General features: G+C 33.1%; 1 protein-coding gene across 7 annotated transcripts; it reads right to left on the bottom strand.

The window, feature by feature from the left end:
• Nucleotides 1-5,789: 5,789 nt before the first annotated feature.
• Nucleotides 5,790-17,425, bottom strand: LOC127836569 (uncharacterized). Of its 7 annotated transcripts, XR_008028826.1 has the most exons (8): nucleotides 11,822-12,565; nucleotides 11,532-11,687; nucleotides 10,339-11,064; nucleotides 9,855-9,974; nucleotides 8,351-8,476; nucleotides 8,125-8,264; nucleotides 7,834-7,969; nucleotides 5,790-7,442 (listed from the first exon to the last, which is right to left on the bottom strand). XR_008028826.1 is itself a non-coding variant. In XM_052363228.1 (7 exons), the coding sequence occupies exons 4-7, from the start codon at nucleotides 8,462-8,464 to the stop codon at nucleotides 7,371-7,373; spliced, it is 462 nt and encodes a 153-aa protein (XP_052219188.1). In that variant the 5' UTR covers nucleotides 8,465-8,476; nucleotides 9,855-9,974; nucleotides 10,339-10,517; nucleotides 17,136-17,425; the 3' UTR covers nucleotides 5,790-7,370. The 7 variants fall into 7 exon arrangements, 3 of the variants coding, with proteins under 3 accessions (XP_052219188.1, XP_052219189.1, XP_052219190.1); XR_008028825.1 differs by having other exon boundaries at nucleotides 10,339-11,687; nucleotides 11,822-12,567; XR_008028827.1 differs by having other exon boundaries at nucleotides 7,849-7,969; nucleotides 10,339-11,687; nucleotides 11,822-12,567.
• Between the last annotated feature and the right edge of the window lie 291 nt (nucleotides 17,426-17,716).

Here is a 17,716-nt window from a genome sequence, read left to right as displayed (position 1 = left end):
TTATCTTGTTTCTAGGTTACAGGTTGAATTTGTTCCTGTGTGCCTTTGATGTATATTGGTAGGGTAGTAACTAATATTTATGTCAAAATCCTGGGAAGAAATATTAACTGTAACTCCGCTTTAAAAAGCGTCACAGAAGGCTTTTATTCAATTATTACAGTATGCAACGACAGACGCACTTGTGATTTAAAGCAAGTATCCACATCTTAAATGTTATGTTTAGCAATGTACAATTAGACATTGATTAAAATGGCACATGGCGTAAAGAGATTTATTTCATTTCCGTATATACACCTTTTTGTTATATTTGGATCATTCACTAACGAAATCTTACGTTACTATTGCGTAGGTTTGTAAACATCTCCCTTTAAACAATGAAAATATATTATGCTGTAGACTTACATCATCTGTTACAAACGCTTGTTATACAAACTTTAAATTGTGCGCACATTGTATTAAATTGTTCAAAAGAAATAATGGTCTGTAAATGTGTCAATTTGCAATACTGTGTGCATGCATGCATACAAACAAAAACACACATATATGTTTGCAACGTTTAATTTTAAACCATATACATCTCCATTATAATATGAACAAGGCAAAGCACACTATCAGCTAAAAATAGTACACATGGGATATACGTATAAACAAACGTGCAATGTTTGATGTGTTAGATTTGCACAGTTTGCAGGGTTTTCAAAGTATGTCCTCATCGTAAGTGTAGACCATATATATTTGCAAATGCCGAAATCAATTCAGTCATGCAAAATGTTTAAATACAGCTGATATATTTAAACAACTGTTCGAGCATTGTTTGTGTTTAATATCAAATATGCAATTTAAATATCTCTTCCGCTTCAAGCATGCTATAAATCAGCGTCCATGCGTTCGGAGCTGTGTAAATATCATGTTGATAGTTAAGTTGCTGTTTGATTTTGATTTTGTTCATGGGAAGGCTATTCAATATATTATAAGATATTCCTGTTTACAAGGTATTAAGGGCTTAGTCAATATAACTCTTGATTATTTCAGACATGAGGAGATCAATAGTAAATTATACAATCTTTAAGACATTTAAAATGTCAACATGGGTTTCTCGAGACCTTTAGCTAAATATGAACATAAAGGAAACATATTAAATATAATAAAATAAAAACTTCTTAATTGCACAGTAAAACATAATTTCGTTTTATAAACTTCTAAACAAACAGATTAACTCCGATACCGACACGTTATCTTATATTTGTAGCAGAACATGGGAAAGCGTCTTAGTGTGGTATGAACAAATTGGCAGAACCTAAGGATGATTTCCTAAATTGTATTCGGTATACTTGTTTTTGACTTTTAAAGGAACATTATTTGCAACTCTTATATCGCTGATGCTTATGTGCTACTTATACAAAATAAATCTAGTGTTTTATTCATCAATTCTTCATCTTATTTTAAACGCACAGTACAAATGTGTGACTTGAAGAAAATGGCTAGGGTGTTGGTTAACTTGATCATAACTGTAATACGATGTCAACATTAGTTGAACCAAAAACGTGTGATCGAAATTAAGTTTCGTATAATAACGCCATGTAATATATATAGAGAATACTAGGTCGGTGCCGAATAAAGCGAAGTTTATTTTGCGGGGTTTAGAAAATCTGAACCACGAGCCTTGGCTTTATTCGTGCCGAGCCAAATATATTACAAAAATATCAGGCACTAACCTGTTTCTCTGTTTATCATACGTCTACGACCCCAATTTTAAAGAAATAAGGGGATGAAAAAACACTACAGTTTTAGAGGGAAAGAATATGACGTTTGTCGATTGACGTGTTAATAATGAAGTTATCGTCTAATTAGAACAAATTGTATTATGAAATATGCAACTATCAAACAACAACATTTAAGCTCTGGAGGAACTTCCATTCATAGAAACGCTCTTTGGTGTTTATGTATTTATTTTAAGTCATGTCTTAAAGAAAATAACACTGTATTTGCTATTTCCATATGCTGGGTTAAAATTATATTATATTTAGTTTAATTGTTTATAGTTTAACTATGTTATTTGCTCAGCTGCTGCTAGATTTTTCATATTACCCACTGATTATGAATGACTAAAGAAAGGACTTTTCAAAAAGAAATTCGTATAGTATGTTTTTAAATTTGGCTTACAATGTAACAAGTAACACAGGGTAGTTTCCGACAATTAGTTTTGATCTCGAATGCTTGATATAAACTATAAACTATCCAAACAATTGAATTGCTAACATTGCTGCAATTGATGCCCGAATGACCCGTCGAAATGAAATCCATCCGAATATCCGAGAGTGCGGTTCCACTTCCAACAATTTGATTTTTGTTTCGGATCCGAACTTTTTAGTTTTCATCTTAGGTTTGTGTAACCGTTGTATGGTTTTGTTCTAAGGCGTTCTACATAGTTTGATTGATTTGCTGACTGGTTTTGTCTTCATTGATGTGCAGTACAGGTCAAGTTGTTATCTCCCGTTTTCATATGATACCCATTTTACTTTTTTGTTGAAAATATGTCCTCTTTTTATTGTTCGTTTACCCATTCAGGCTGATGCAATAGTTGTTATATCCAATCATAATAATGAGTTAATCCGATGCAATATTTTCATTCGTCATTCAAATTTGACAGTTTATTTCATTATGAAATTACTGACCACTCTTACATATGCAATGACCGTCTAGTGGACGCAGGTCCATCCTCGTGGTTTTATTCCAACCCGGTGAGTTGTTTTATATTTATTGAACATTTTGTATTATTTCATCAATGTGTGTGAATTAGTTTAATTATTATGAGGTTTATTTTATTCATGTTTTGTAGTACCGCTTGTTTTGTTCTGTTTGTGAAATATTGTCATTGTTTTGTTTAGGTCTTTTCCGTCATTGACTATATCAGCTTTTTATGTTTTATAGTCAGTCTCCATGTAAGTGCTGTTTCGTACGTACAGTTACAATGTTTTATAAAGCTACACACGTTGTAGAAGTGAAATGGTTTAATATTGTTCAAGCTTTAGAAAGAAAATGTCTATGTCAATTTCAGTGTAATATATTTTCAGAACACTTGCTAGATTATTTCAAAACACAAACATAATATGAAATGGTAATTTCAGTTAATTCACAGACTTTACAAACTCATATATATATATATATAACAATTACATTATTGCACACGAACAATTTTGAGAAATCAATATAATAAAAATGTACAACTACAACGAAAACCACAACTAGCGGCTGGTATATTTTTGCATCTGAATGCTCACTTTTTGATGACCTGATTGTTTTCCCTTTCTTTAATTAACTTCTTTTGTTATGAAAAAAGCGGAACAATAAATTTCTCTTTGTGTAATATATTGTTTTTAGTTTTTAGAAAAGAACATATATTTTATTAACGTATGTCTATTCAAACTTTTATATACATATATATATATATATATATATATATATATATATATATATATATATATATGTGTGTGTGTGTGTGATTTATTATAGCTCATTGCTCATTTTGAACAACTATCGTAGACATGGGTCGATTAGAGGCTATCACGAGCTTAAACGTTTTAATTAAACAAATACTACTTCTGTATGTTTGTTTTAAATTAAAATATGGTTTGAATTCCAAATGTACCTCAATTCTTATTGTTTAGAAATAACCGGTATACATAAAAAGTAACCTGTTACGTGTTATATGAAGGCAAGAATTGGGCACTTAGTATAAATTTGAGAACGCTTTTAAAATATTTTAAATATCTCGTGCCTGTAAGATTGCGTATGTGAGCGCTTGAATTCATAATACTTTTTATGTCAATATGCCCTTTGTTTATTACAACCAGACACATACCTCTCACAGCAATCTATTATACCTGTCTGTTAAGCATGATGAAGCCCTGGGAAATCCCGTACTGAAGCGGTCGATACCCCTGCAAAGCTTGTTTTCGTATCGGATAAATGCGGTGTGCAAAATTGTCATTGTATTTTGCTGGTTTTCTGATTGTATTAGATTCCGTGAAGCTTTGTAATTGGTAGAAGATTTTTGCTTTATCAAGTTTATGCAATTACTAACGCCGGGAAGAATTAGCTGTTGCGTTAGAAAGACTTTCATGTTTTAAACTTCCTGGTGAAACAAACGGGAAGAAACAATTGTTTAGTATAAACAGTATTTGCGATGACTATCTTAGCCCGGGCCGGCTTACCTGTTATCTTATGAACTACTTCTTGTGTTTAACGTCCTTGTGAAACACATGTTTAGTCGAAATAAGGCTAAGGCAATTCAGTTTTGAAGGCAAAGATAAATAGGTGAGGATGTTTTAGTGATCGCGTTTTCTGGCTTTTTCTATGCAGAATTATGAGCTTTTAAATTGTCCTGTTTGGAGTAGCGTTCAATATAGACTAACATACTGAGTTTTAAGAACGTTGCAGACAAAACCTGTTTCAATGTTTTATGGTTGTATTTATGGTTCTAGTATTGTAAATTTACTCCGCAATAATAAAAAGAACAGCCGGCATATGTCAGAACATTTATTTATTCGTCGTTGGAATCGTAACACTGAAAAGTTCCTAATATACAGCCGATCTTGAAAAACATGTTATTGTGTTCGTTGCATAAGTTAAAAGCAAATCGATCTAACAAATTAAAGCTACGTTATTTGCACACTGTTATAGGCAGCCTTTGTTTGAATGTCAGTAAGTGTGCTAAATTATTGTTTTGTAATTCATCTTGCATGGAATTGGCTAATAGAGCTACAAATATGCAGTCATTGAATTATGGCCCTGGTAAGAAAACATTTAGAGTGTGGCTTAGCTATGTAAGAATGAGTCATCCCGTGAGATTGCGCGGACATGATATTTATGATTGTTTGCATGTAGTTATTCAAAACTCCTTAGGTAAACAAAACGTGCAATATAGTTCAACCTTAAAATCGCATACAACACACATTGGATGGAAGTACGCAAATAGACTTTTTAATATTCCTTGAGGCATTAAATTACAAAAGCATTACTAATAATCGAACAAATAGATGTGTGGGTGTATAGATATAAGTAATTATCTGTTCAATTTAAGCATACTATGTGTGCGTTGAATATATGTTCTTACCCATTATTGTTAGAGGAGTGGTATTTATTGAAGGAAAGTTAAACTCATAAAACTAAATAACATTAATATATATGCAATCATGTCATAAAACATTTTTTTAATTTAATCAGAGTTATGTTTTACTATGTATGCATATATTCAAGAGATAAACGGGTTTAATGCAACAATCGATGTTAAAGTTGACCATATAATCCTTAAACGCTTCGCTTACTAGATGAAGCCTTCTCTCAAAAGGTTCCCTATGCGGCATGCTGATGCCAATACGTAAAATATTTTACAATTATTGCGCACGATAATGTTTTGATATATTATTTGCAATTTATGAAATGGATCCGCCATAAGGTAGCCCTCTTGTGTAAGCTGCCGAAATGGTTTATACTTCTAGTTTACCGCTTAAATACCGGTAAGTATCGAACACCAACTTATCCGATGCAGCAGAGTGAACACTTTACGCGATACTTGTTTGACAACAGTTTACTATTAAAAGTGACAATCAGGAATATTTTTTATCACGGTTTACTTACATTTGTCTCATTCAGAATCTAGCTTTAACTGACGAGGTTTTACTGTATTGGTTTTGCTGTCCTTGTAGATCCATATATGTCGTTTCGCAGGTTGAAATAATTTCGCTCTAAAACTAGGACGAAATAATCCATTCAAATTTATTGTTCTATACTCTAAACAGTTTCTACGGTAACTATAATATTTTGATTATTTAATATAAAGATGGTTTGTCATTTCCTTAACCGAGTATGGAATGACATAATTTTAATATTGATAATCGTAAACATTTACTCCATGATGATGTTTAAATAATTAAAATTTTGGGCGCCCATGACTTTGTCTACATTTCTCAAAAATGAAAATGATAAATAATAGGTCGTGTTACAGGCTCCTTCTTATTATTTTTATGTGTTATCACTGCAAATCACTCGATGGTTTTGTTATGCTTCTTGCTTTTAGCGTTGATACATTTTAAAACATTTAGAACGAGATCGGCATATTGTTAAAAATTTATTTATTTGCTAATAACAAAGGCAACCCAATCACCAAATTCAATTATCAGGTAATGTTTGCAAATCAAGGTATCTTCAATTTGTAAATACAGCTATCGAACATAATAAAACGAGAATATTATACATTGTTAATCCGAAAATCCGATTTGCAAATGCATTAACAGGAATTTATTGATATACATTTTCGTTCTTTTGCCCTTGGGAAATGTTTTTATATTGATAACAAATTATGATTCATGTGAAAATAATATTTTAAAATCTAAAGAAACGTTTGGTATTAGCAAAATTATTACACAGTTGTCCTTATTACAACATCACAATAAACAGTAACATGTTGCACTAATAAAGGTAATTATCACGTTCATGTAATATGATAAATGGCATGCAAACAATAATAATTCATAAGTGAATACAAACCATAATACTATCGTCAGTCAAATCGTATAAGGAACATTCCGGTTTTGCACATACATTGATTTCTTATTATAAAGATGTTACATGTGTATTGGCGCTTAGATTTAGAGGAGTATTTAATGTATTTTGGTGCAGAAAGTAAACTTTAAGCTCACCCTGTTCACGTTCAAAACAGTTACTAGTATCTCATAAAAAATCATATGCGCATTATGGTATATATTGGGTAAATATATATGGAATAACAAACTTCTTATACATTATTACGAAAGGATCTCGTCCTACCATTCCCTTGTCTTTTATCTTCGTCATATGTACAATTAGCTATGAGAACAGAGCTTGGAAATATTAAAAAACAAAAAAATAACCACACTCTTATGTTAACCCACTGAGCATCCACATTCATCATTTGAACATGGTATTCTTACATGGATATGTGATTTCATCATAAAATACTTTATTGTATTTTAACATTGGAGGAAGACATTTTATGACATTAACTACCTACACTTACAAGCTTCAATATACAAAAAATACGGACATGAATCTAATCAAACATAGATAGAGCAAGCATTTATCAATTGTAAAATATACATTATATGTTAGGATGTAATTTTTTGTACGTGGATTCATGTGTATATTTTATAAATACATACATAAACCATACAGCAATATGCACACAGCATGATAATATCAAACATCATTAAAACATGTACTCATTTTAATAGTGATAAACGATATGTATCTGAAATAATAAAGTCAATAAAATCTTCCTCAAATGCATTCCATCAAGGAAGTTTGATTATTGTATTCTTGTATCAAGTACATTATGAATTGGCATATACCCGACATCCCTCGATGTACTCTTTCATGAACTGATGACAAAATTGATATTGTGCCTGAAAAGTAGCATTGTAAACAAATTGAATATTCAGCTGCACCAGCAGGAGAGAAACCTTATTGCAGCATGTTTTCCTATTTGATGATATGGAACCAAAAGATTTACGAAAACACAAACCGCATATACTAGAGTGGAGGAACTCATACAAAATAAAAACAAAACATTAACGTAAAACAATTCTGCCAGTAAATAAAATCAGTATGAATGTGGGTTTAGTTTAGGACATTGCAATATTTTGTTGCATAATTCTCCAAAAAAATATATAAGATTATCAGTATTTATTTTAAGTATTTTTAGGATATAAAAGACTTCCATGTTTTGGCTTTATTTGTGAAACACTTACATCCTAATTTATATTAAAGCTATTGACCTTTGAAAACTAAAATTACCTCGTTAGTGCTTACTTGATTCCTCCGTCTTCTGATCATCCTCACTGTTTTTGCCACAACCACCTCCCCGTCCTGCTTGTTTCGCTCCACCAGACACAATAGAACCGCAAACAATCCACTCCGGCTGTATCCGTCACTATATTGGTACACACAATACGCAATGCTCTGAGCTTTTTTATAATTAATTGAATAATTAATATCTAATGAGTAGATATCTGATATTTTATGTCCGAAACAAGAAGCTCAATGGAAAACTATCGGCAAAAAAGAATGAGATTTTTCAACTCATACCGACACTTAAGTATGACTGGTCTCTCACAGACACTTTCTTGGACATCAATTAAAACGCTCATAAGGTATCTGCTGTTATAGGTATCCAATGCGTTCGACCAGTGTGTATATCTGATAAATCTCACTTCAAAACTCTCGTGCTGAAAGTCAATTACATGTAATCACTGTTTCACATATACGTGCAAAAACTGATATATGAACAACATTATATAAATCGATGCCTTACCTCAGCAATATGTTTAAATTTCACAACGGAGTCCTGATAATGCTGTTTCTGAGTTTCTGAAATTGTTCTGGCTGTGAATGGTCCGAACAAACAGCTATCATTACTGCTCGGCATGTACGGTTCCACCTTTAAACAACACATTCATATACAATGTGTTTGAGACTTTGTACATTTAAAAATGCTTTATGTTAAGGATTATATTATGAATCCCAGACGCAAATCGGGATGTGGATAATAGGCGTGCCCTTCATCAGTCAAAATGTCCGTCCGTTCGTGTTCGTTCTTGCCCGGTCTAAACCTCCGACACTTTGCCGGATGGCCATTAGCTATTTCTTTTGAATGTTAAAGGTACAATAGGTTTAGTTGTTTTCATACAAAGTTGTGTTTACTCGCAGATCAATTATATAACATAGTAACTTAATGTAAGTAGAGAAAGCTGATACGTTAGATATATAAGTAATGAAACTAAGTTTGCAGAAGATATTAAGATAGAAGTTATTGTTTACATTCGCTTGTCTTTTAGTCAAGGCAAGATACCGATTGGGTACACATTAAATGGATATAAACAACACAAAATTAATCATAAAATATTTAAATTGGGAGTCACCGACACATCGTTTGAATCCAAAGGATTTTGCACCAAATCCAAAGATGTAGGGAATTTTTAATTTGCGTTTTGCTTTTCTCAAATTAGTGTTTGTTATTAAACGTATTATTCATAGCTATGCTGTTTATGTCTGTCAATGTTATGCATTAAAGGCCAAACTGAAAGAACTGTACAAATATTCTAACACGTCCCTTTAAAGATTGAGTCGTATGTTTGACACCTCACTGTCAAGTGTAACCTGAACCTCATATGAACGGCATATGGTACATTGTAAAATTGTTTGTTTTTTAATGTGCGACACTCCGCCATTTGTGACAAGATGTTAGACAATCAAATTTATATTGAAGATACATTATTAGGGGTTGGTTTATTGTATTCACAATTGCACCTAGTTTGTGATATTAACATAACCCGTACATAATCTTGCACGTGATTTTATATTTTTCCTAATATTGACATTACAAAAATACCGGTTCTTACCACCAACACTTTTTTCTACCACAGTAAGCACGTTTTATTAATGTTTTTTCGAATTCGATTGTTACATAACGGGCTTTCCTCTGTAGCACATTTCGTTAAATTTATGTTAGATATACTATATAATTATTTCAACACGCGAATTAGAATAATCTATAAATTGGGTTGAACGCCATACAGTTCTCAATTTAAATGTCATATATTAACTGTTATCTATTGATAATCTATTGATAATTATAATCACACTAATGAATTAATAGACTACGCCAAAATTTCGCAACAAACTGTCGCACCTACATGTACTACATGTATCATTAACAATAATTTATCATTGAGCAAATCGATACGCTTTATCAAATGGGAACTTAACAAAGGCAATCTATAATGTGTTTGCGAATTTGTGCTAAATATAACGATTACCTCGTCACAGAAGGTCACCACCGTTGTAATAAAGTGGTCGTGTAGCAATCGTACAAAATCAATTTCAGAGCTCACTCGTGCACTTTGGGTAAGTATCAATCGATCTTTCTTTCGGAATGTCTAAAACAAGAAAACATCGTTGTGTCAATTGGTTAACTTAAATTCATAGTTCATATTGACCTGACAGAGAGCCGATAAATAAGGGTGTACGGCTAACGAAATGTTACTTACAGAAATATACACGGCATTGATATAGTCGTTATGTTCCAAATATTTAACGTCAAATTTAAAACAGGGCGATATTTGTCATCTGCAATAAAACAAATATTTTATATTAAAATTCTTACGTACACAAATAAGCAAAAAGTATGACCAATCTTCCTCGTATGCAAGTTATATTTAATGATACTTTTTCCAGTACAATTCAACTTATCGGAATGTCATAGAACATGTAAACATGATAATACATAGTGATGCAACTAACCTGGGACAACGCATGGGTCAACGTTTGTATTCACATTGTCGGGTTTTTCTCCGTCTAGGACCATCATGTATTCACCGCCTGTTTCAGCTTCTACCCGATCAGGGACGTGGGATTGGCAAACTTTCGATAGAAACGTAAATCAATACTTTCTCGCGTAATGATGTCACCAAAATACACGACTGGAAGTATAAGATAGCAAACTGCAATTATGAAATGTCAACACGCACGCGATCGTTCTCGAATGAAAAAGTTAACATAATTCTAATATTCAACTGATATTCCTGGTTCAGCGATTCATTTGTGCGTTTGTTGTTTATAAAATCCTTGGGTGTCGACACTTCGCCTATTGAACAAATGGCGTCGCACAATACTTCGTGAAGGTATAGGTACTGGTTCTGCATGACATATTACATATAGATGCAATGTTGAACACCGTTGTAATGATATGTGTATTACTGTTGTTTTCCGAAAGTAATATATTTTAATTGCTATTATTAATAAATTGGATTTGTTTGTTATTGATATATACACGCGATATATCATGTGGTTGTAAGAAATATTAATAGTGAAAATTGATTATTGTATTGAACCTTGGTCTGAACCATATTTATTCTTTGTTGACGAAGAAGAAGTACAGCGTCAAAAACATTTATCTGTTTCTCTGCCACTCCTTGATCGTAAAGATAATCAAGTGCGATTAAAGTTCCCGTTCTACCTACGCCATAACTGAAGAGAAAAAAAACATACATACACGTTGACACAATCGGACGTTAATATGAAGAATTGAGCGTCAGTATGCTATTATGGCGGCTGATTTTTGCTATATCTTGATGGATTGGCGCAAAACCCCTTAAACGAAAGAACGACACATACCATAAGTGTCGCGTTGGCGTATAAATATGTCGCTCTGACGCGTTCGGGTGTTAGTACTCTCCAAACCAGCCAACACGCAAAACGACAAATCAGATGAGGTAACAAGAAAATAGATGGAGACACACTTGCAGTTTAAGCGAATCTTATTTGTCATTATGACGTGTTGACAGGTTCACAAGTCTCAAACATGCCCACACAAAGGCACGTTACATAACATAATGTGATTTTGGTGCGTAGAAGTGTCGGTCTGATAATAACATGGCACAAAGCTAGACACCATGTGTTTTCATTATATTTAATGTTAACAATTACGTGTTAACCTGCAATGCACACTCCAGGGTGCACTGTTTGGGTTTTCAACATGGCGAACCTTTCTCTAAAAATTGCAAAATAGATAGAGCTATGTCCGGAACATCTTTGTCGGGCCACGCGGTAAATTGTAAATGAGTGACCGTGTGCTCTCTAGTGGAACCCGTCTGCAAAAAAAGTTGAACAATCTACACATGTATAAGTATTTAAACAGGAAATAGAGAGAGAATATATAAACACAAGTATCATTATAAAAAATGACTTTTTCCAATTATGACAAATTTCATTTTGTTTTTTGTACCATTGTGCAGTGCAACGTGCGAACAACAAAGTTTGCATATGTGTTTTCCGAGATGAGTTGTATTTTGTAATCTTCATACTGACAGTTATTTGTAGTGCTTGTTGGCCAGTACTGGAAGCATTTTCTCTGTTAACAAATCAATGACAAGTAACTTCTATATTTCATTACGTGGCATGTTTTATTACATGTAATCCAAAATATAGTGTCTGGTATAACATTGAAACAAACGCTTGACATCACAAACACGAAAGCTTTACCTGTGATTGCTTAAATAGGTTTGTAACCATGGGTACAATCCCGACATTTTGCTCCCAAATCATACGCCAAAAATCGAAGATAGTCCACTTGAGTGGACCTTAAGGTGAGAACATGATTCAACTTTAGAAAATCTTATTTGCAGGAAAACGCGACTGTTTAAGCAGAACTATGGTTATTTGTCTTATATTTAAAGAAGGCAACTAATGCACATTACACAACTTACATTCCGGACACCTATCCATCGAATTCAAAACGAATTCGAATACAAATAAGGTAAGTGCATTGATTGTTAATGATCATTGCCTACCAGTATGCAAACATGATCATGGATTTATTGACTGTATATTTAAAGAAGTGTAAAGATACAGTATGACACTTTCTTAAACTTATATTTTAAATGTTATTTAAGCTAAGGCGTATATACGGAAACTTGTTTTAATGAAACAATTAATTGCAAATATTTTATGAATCACGCGACCTGAGTGTGGAAAATATATATAGCAATACCTTGGGCTGCAATGCACTTCTTTGGTGACGAATAACCCTATAATAAAATTATATAAAATTAAATTTCATTAAACTCAACTGGCAGTAAAAATCAATAATTCTGCTACTAAAAATATGGAAATGGATATTACATCAATAAAACTGGCATTTATGAAGTCCGTGTCGATATCGTTGCCAATTATAGACAGCTTTACACGATTGTTGTCATCTGTAAGTATACATGCATTTAATTAAACTCAAGTAAGGTCTTAAAACATCAGGTCTTTAATTGTTTAATTCGGTTTAGTTCATACACATCAATCCTCAAAAATGCACTATTTGTAATTACACAAATATTGAAATAAACTGGTTTCTACTGGTTTCAATAATTTAATTTATTGCATAACATTTTAAAAAACACCAATACAAGATTATCTTATCGTATATCAAAATTATTAGCCTTACAGTTAAGTTGCATAATAGTGAACCTAAACAGTGTTTAGATAAGGAAAAAGTGTTACATTAGAAAAGATATTTTCTTTATATCAGCACATGTTTCTTCAGCAATAACACAAATGATAATGTATATTGGTTCTATGCGAACTGTTTTATTAGCTAAAATACACTAACACGGATACATTTTATTGTATCTGTTTTTTGCTACGTTTGCAGACTTCAATGCTGTGTCGGTTGAATTTTGTATTAATTCACTTGCGGCACTCAATGCCTATAATATATGGTGAAAGCACTTGCTGAATCAAAGCACAACAATGTATATATTATGTGTCATTGGCCCTCTTAATGCATACATACGAACTTGGGAAGTGCACTCATACAAAAACACGCATGTGCTATATGCAAATCTATAGTAAAATATGTTTTTTGGACATAACATCGAAAATGCATTTTAATCGGCAATGTTCTGACAAAATACTGGCTAGACTTAGCTCCCTGTTGTAATCTGTTTCATGTACAATTGTTTCATAGTATCGGACATTCTGATCTGTTGCTCAGATTTGTTACTTTGTGTATGTGCTTGTTCAAAAATTAAAACTTAATGGAAAAACGAAAATCCTTCTCACGTTGTTCTTAAAATATTTTAAGTAAGCGGCATATAAAACAGTTGAATAAGCTACTACTAATCCATAAACAACCTAACATAAATGTGTGTTACGTGATTAAAAATCGTAGCAAACCGTAGCATTACACTGGAATAAACGTGACCTACCTTCTAACGAACACCGGAAATTATGAGACGTACCAGCACTTCTTGAAGGTTTTTCGTAAAAGAAACGATACTATTAGGGGACGATATATGAGAGTAAGTGGTACCAAGCAAACAAAGTGCACGCTTTAAAACGGTTACCTTGTAAAGGCATTATTAACAATACAAATGTCGATAATAAGAAATCTTACACTAAATTCTGTAAAAACTTCGGTTTTATTTTCTTTAGCTCGCATATCAACTTCTCGTAAATTCTGAATATCGATATCCCTACTTCTGAATTTTTTTTTCTTTACGAGATTATCATATATTGGATCGTGTTCAAGTGAAAATGAATCTCGTCCATTAGTATTAAAGTTTACATCAACATCTGATTCTCCTGACAGTGGTGCTTCGTCAACAAACGGATGACGGTGAGAATTTTGAGAGTCCCCAAATGGACCACTATGGAATTGGTTTTTAATATTTCGCCTAAGAACGGTCGCTGCTGGAAAATGTGAAATTGATGTATGACCTGTCGCGGACGTTATTGCTGACTTTGTAATATTAATTGTGTTGGGGTTTGGGGTTAACATACCTACAATGCATATATTACGTTTTTAAATTTTAATTTCACACTACCCTTAACAAAGAACACGCGCATTTCATACAACGCGCTTTCTTACCTATATTTTCATATACAGTCTTATTTTGATTCCCTGTCCGAGATCTGTAAAATGGGTTGTTAAATAGATGAACAAGATTTATATTTCGCATTTAGTTAAACAAACGATAAGCATAGTTTGATTGTTATTCTATAAATATTGTTTACTATGTTACAATTTAATTTTAAATCGTCATTAGACCAAATAGAATACAATTGCGCGCGTTGCAAAGTGATTTTGTTTGCATCATAATAATAATTGACGTCTTATTCATTTTTTTTATGGCATTCAATATAACCTTTTTAAACGTGGTTCAAAACACACACGTATAACGTGCAATATCTTCTCTGAAGAAGAATCTTTTAGTTCTGAAATGACGCAATGACATTATATTTTAATCCTCTAAATTCACAAGATGAGTAATATAAAAGAAGACACTCTCAAATATACCATAACGTACACGATAAGCGTGAAAGGAATGCGTTAACATAATGTAATCATTACCTTTTGGTCTGTGTCTCAAATATACTATGACGGCAACTAAGAAACAAATGCCGGTCATGCCAGCTATAACACCACCGATAACCGCTGAGGTAGATCCTTTATCCACTGGAATGATACATACCCAATATAACGTGAAACAAAACGTTATAAATGTTAACAACGTGTTGTAATATAGGAAACAATAGGACGCACATGCTTTACTTTATTAAGAACACATTTACCGATTTCCGAAAGAGTCGTCTCGATATTGTTATATCGTCAGTCCAACTAGAGTTGCCAATTGAGTTTTCCGCCCGCACCCTGACTCGGTAAGTTGCTTTTGGTCTTAGAACAATACCACGCCGAAATTTTGTGTTAACCTATGACATCTGTCAGCAGTATTCACGTACAATATAAAAGTGAACAATCTAGAAGTTATGATCAAGAAACCTGATGTACGATTATAGTACAAATTGATTGTTTGCGTTTGCAGGCTTTCATGTAACTAGTATGTATGTTTGTCGCAATCAAATAGCATAAATAAAATATGCAAACACTTTTATAAATCCAGCGTTGAGGTAGTGGTTAGAACGCAGAAAGGCCATGACACCTCGAGGTTCCATGAATCAATCGATACTATACAGCAAATCAACTGCTTTCTTAAACGCCATGGGTTTCGTTACAAACTATCACTCCTAGCCTGGTCGTCCGCCGAATTGAGTTTCATGTCAACCTTTGTACTAATAAGTGCTAATTTTATAGTATGGGCATTTTGTGACGATTAGATTTATCAAGCCTATAACCGAAACAGTGTTGTAACCATTTTAAAACCTTTAATAAACATATATAAATGCAATCCATAAAACGTGCGTTTTTTGTGAGCGATCATGTCCACGACGCGAACATGTCCACACTTTTTTCTTCATAATTACTGCAATTCAGCTACGTTCAAATATACAATAACTTCTGGACAAGTGTTAAACTAATAGAAATATTATATTATTATATTATGAAATCATTTTTTATCACTTTACCAAATCGTCTTTTAAATGCCACGAAAAGCGTTTCATATGGACTCAAAAGTACTTGATTAAATTTAAGCGACTGTCGAAGTGTACAAACTGTTATTTTCATGTAAGTTTCCAAAAAATAAAGCTTATTGCGTTTAATTTGAAGCCAATGGTATTTTACTGATATAACATTGCCAAAGAATTTTAATTTATTAAAGCCGGGACAGCCTCCTCATCGTGCCGTAGAGTGGCTACGCCGCTGAAAATATATCCCCCCAACTGGCAGTTATGTACGGACCACAACGGTATAGTTGTGAGGCTGCAGAAGAGTTTAGCCATAATATACGAACCCATAACACACGGCCACGGAGGAGTGGATAGTTCCGTTTGTCGCGCATTTACGATCAGAGTAGCTATCTGACCATATGGTTTTTCAATCAATTCCATGAAGATGCATAATATGTGTACCAAAAGCACCGTAGGCCAATAGCTTACTATGGACATTTTGTTCTTGTGCGCGCATCCTTCATTTACCATATTTTCTTGTTCCAACACTCACATTTAATCCACCCTTACTGACAAATCGTGTTACAATGATCGCGGAGCGTCCATTATTTCAAATAGAACTATCGATAATTAAGTTGAGAAGTTTACTGTTCTACAACACCATAGCTGGCATATGTTTAGCGGAACTATGCATACATTCATAACAATTTTACTACCACTTATGATTTTCCCGTCTACGGACATTAGGCCTGGTATGAAAAACCCCGATTCCCCACTGATGAAATGTGTCTAGTCTTTTCATAGAATGAAAAAAGTCTCTGTAAGACGTTCGAATAGTTTGTGACCAAGTATGAAATCATGTACAATCTCATAATACATACCTTACTATATAAAATAACAACTTTGTACATGTTTTCCATGTCATTATCACCATTTCGGGGTCGTTATTTATAATCGGCCCTCAGAATGTGTGCGCGTTACTTTCAACCGGAGACAAATGGCGCAGATTTTCAGTCTGTGCCACAAATCAACGAAATACTCAATAATAATTTGATTATTTAATGAAAAGTAGAACGCAATTTGGTTGAAACAATTATCGAATGAAACTGAAAATCTGCTTCACATTAGCTTGATGCCTATATTTTTGCTTTAACAGGATTCACCAAACAGCAAAATTTCAAACATGTAAAAGACACACTTACCTCTATGACATCTTTAATCCGATGTTTTTAATAATAAAATAACAACGATGTGCAATCCGTTTCTGTTATTCTATCAGTTTATCTATATTTATTTTTAATCACACGTTTTTAAACGATTGTAGCGAATGCTAACCGTTAAACCACTGACACCAAAAACACGATTTACAAAATCGAATGACTTGTCGGAGCGATTACCAGAATTCTATCAAAGCTTTCAATTATGCACGACAAATGCACAATCCCAAATACGTTTTTGTTTTCTTTCGATGCTTCAAAAAAATTTATTATAAACCGTTCACGTCCGACTAGCTAAAACTGGTGTTTTTCGTCACAGAAATTACGTCACAGAAATACGTCATAAATTGCGTAATCAATTGAATGAAAATAAAAGAACGGGAAGCTGGTTCTGAAATAAATTTTAGAAGAAGAATCCACCAAAGATAAACAAAACAAAGTAAGATATATATTATAGACGTAAATACACGGCTGAGCCGGACCGGGCAGTGATAATCGGCTCAGCCATGTATTATCCTCTAAATAATGTCCATACTGGAGGGTCAACAGAGCCTGCGTACCGAGAA

The sequence above is a fragment of the Dreissena polymorpha genome, chromosome 6 (genome assembly GCF_020536995.1).
Source record: "Dreissena polymorpha isolate Duluth1 chromosome 6, UMN_Dpol_1.0, whole genome shotgun sequence".
NCBI lineage: Eukaryota > Metazoa > Mollusca > Bivalvia > Myida > Dreissenidae > Dreissena > Dreissena polymorpha.
This window is presented reverse-complemented; position numbering and strand designations above follow the sequence as displayed.

Coding starts and splice junctions, on each gene's coding strand:
- LOC127836569 (XM_052363228.1), bottom strand. CDS start 8,464: ATGCCGAGCAGTAATGATAGCTGTTTGTTCGGACCATTCACAGCCAGA. Junction 8,265..8,350: donor AATTTAAACATATTGCTGAG/GTAAGGCATCGA, acceptor ATTGACTTTCAG/CACGAGAGTTTTGAAGTGAG. Junction 7,970..8,124: donor CCAGTCATACTTAAGTGTCG/GTATGAGTTGAA, acceptor GTACCAATATAG/TGACGGATACAGCCGGAGTG.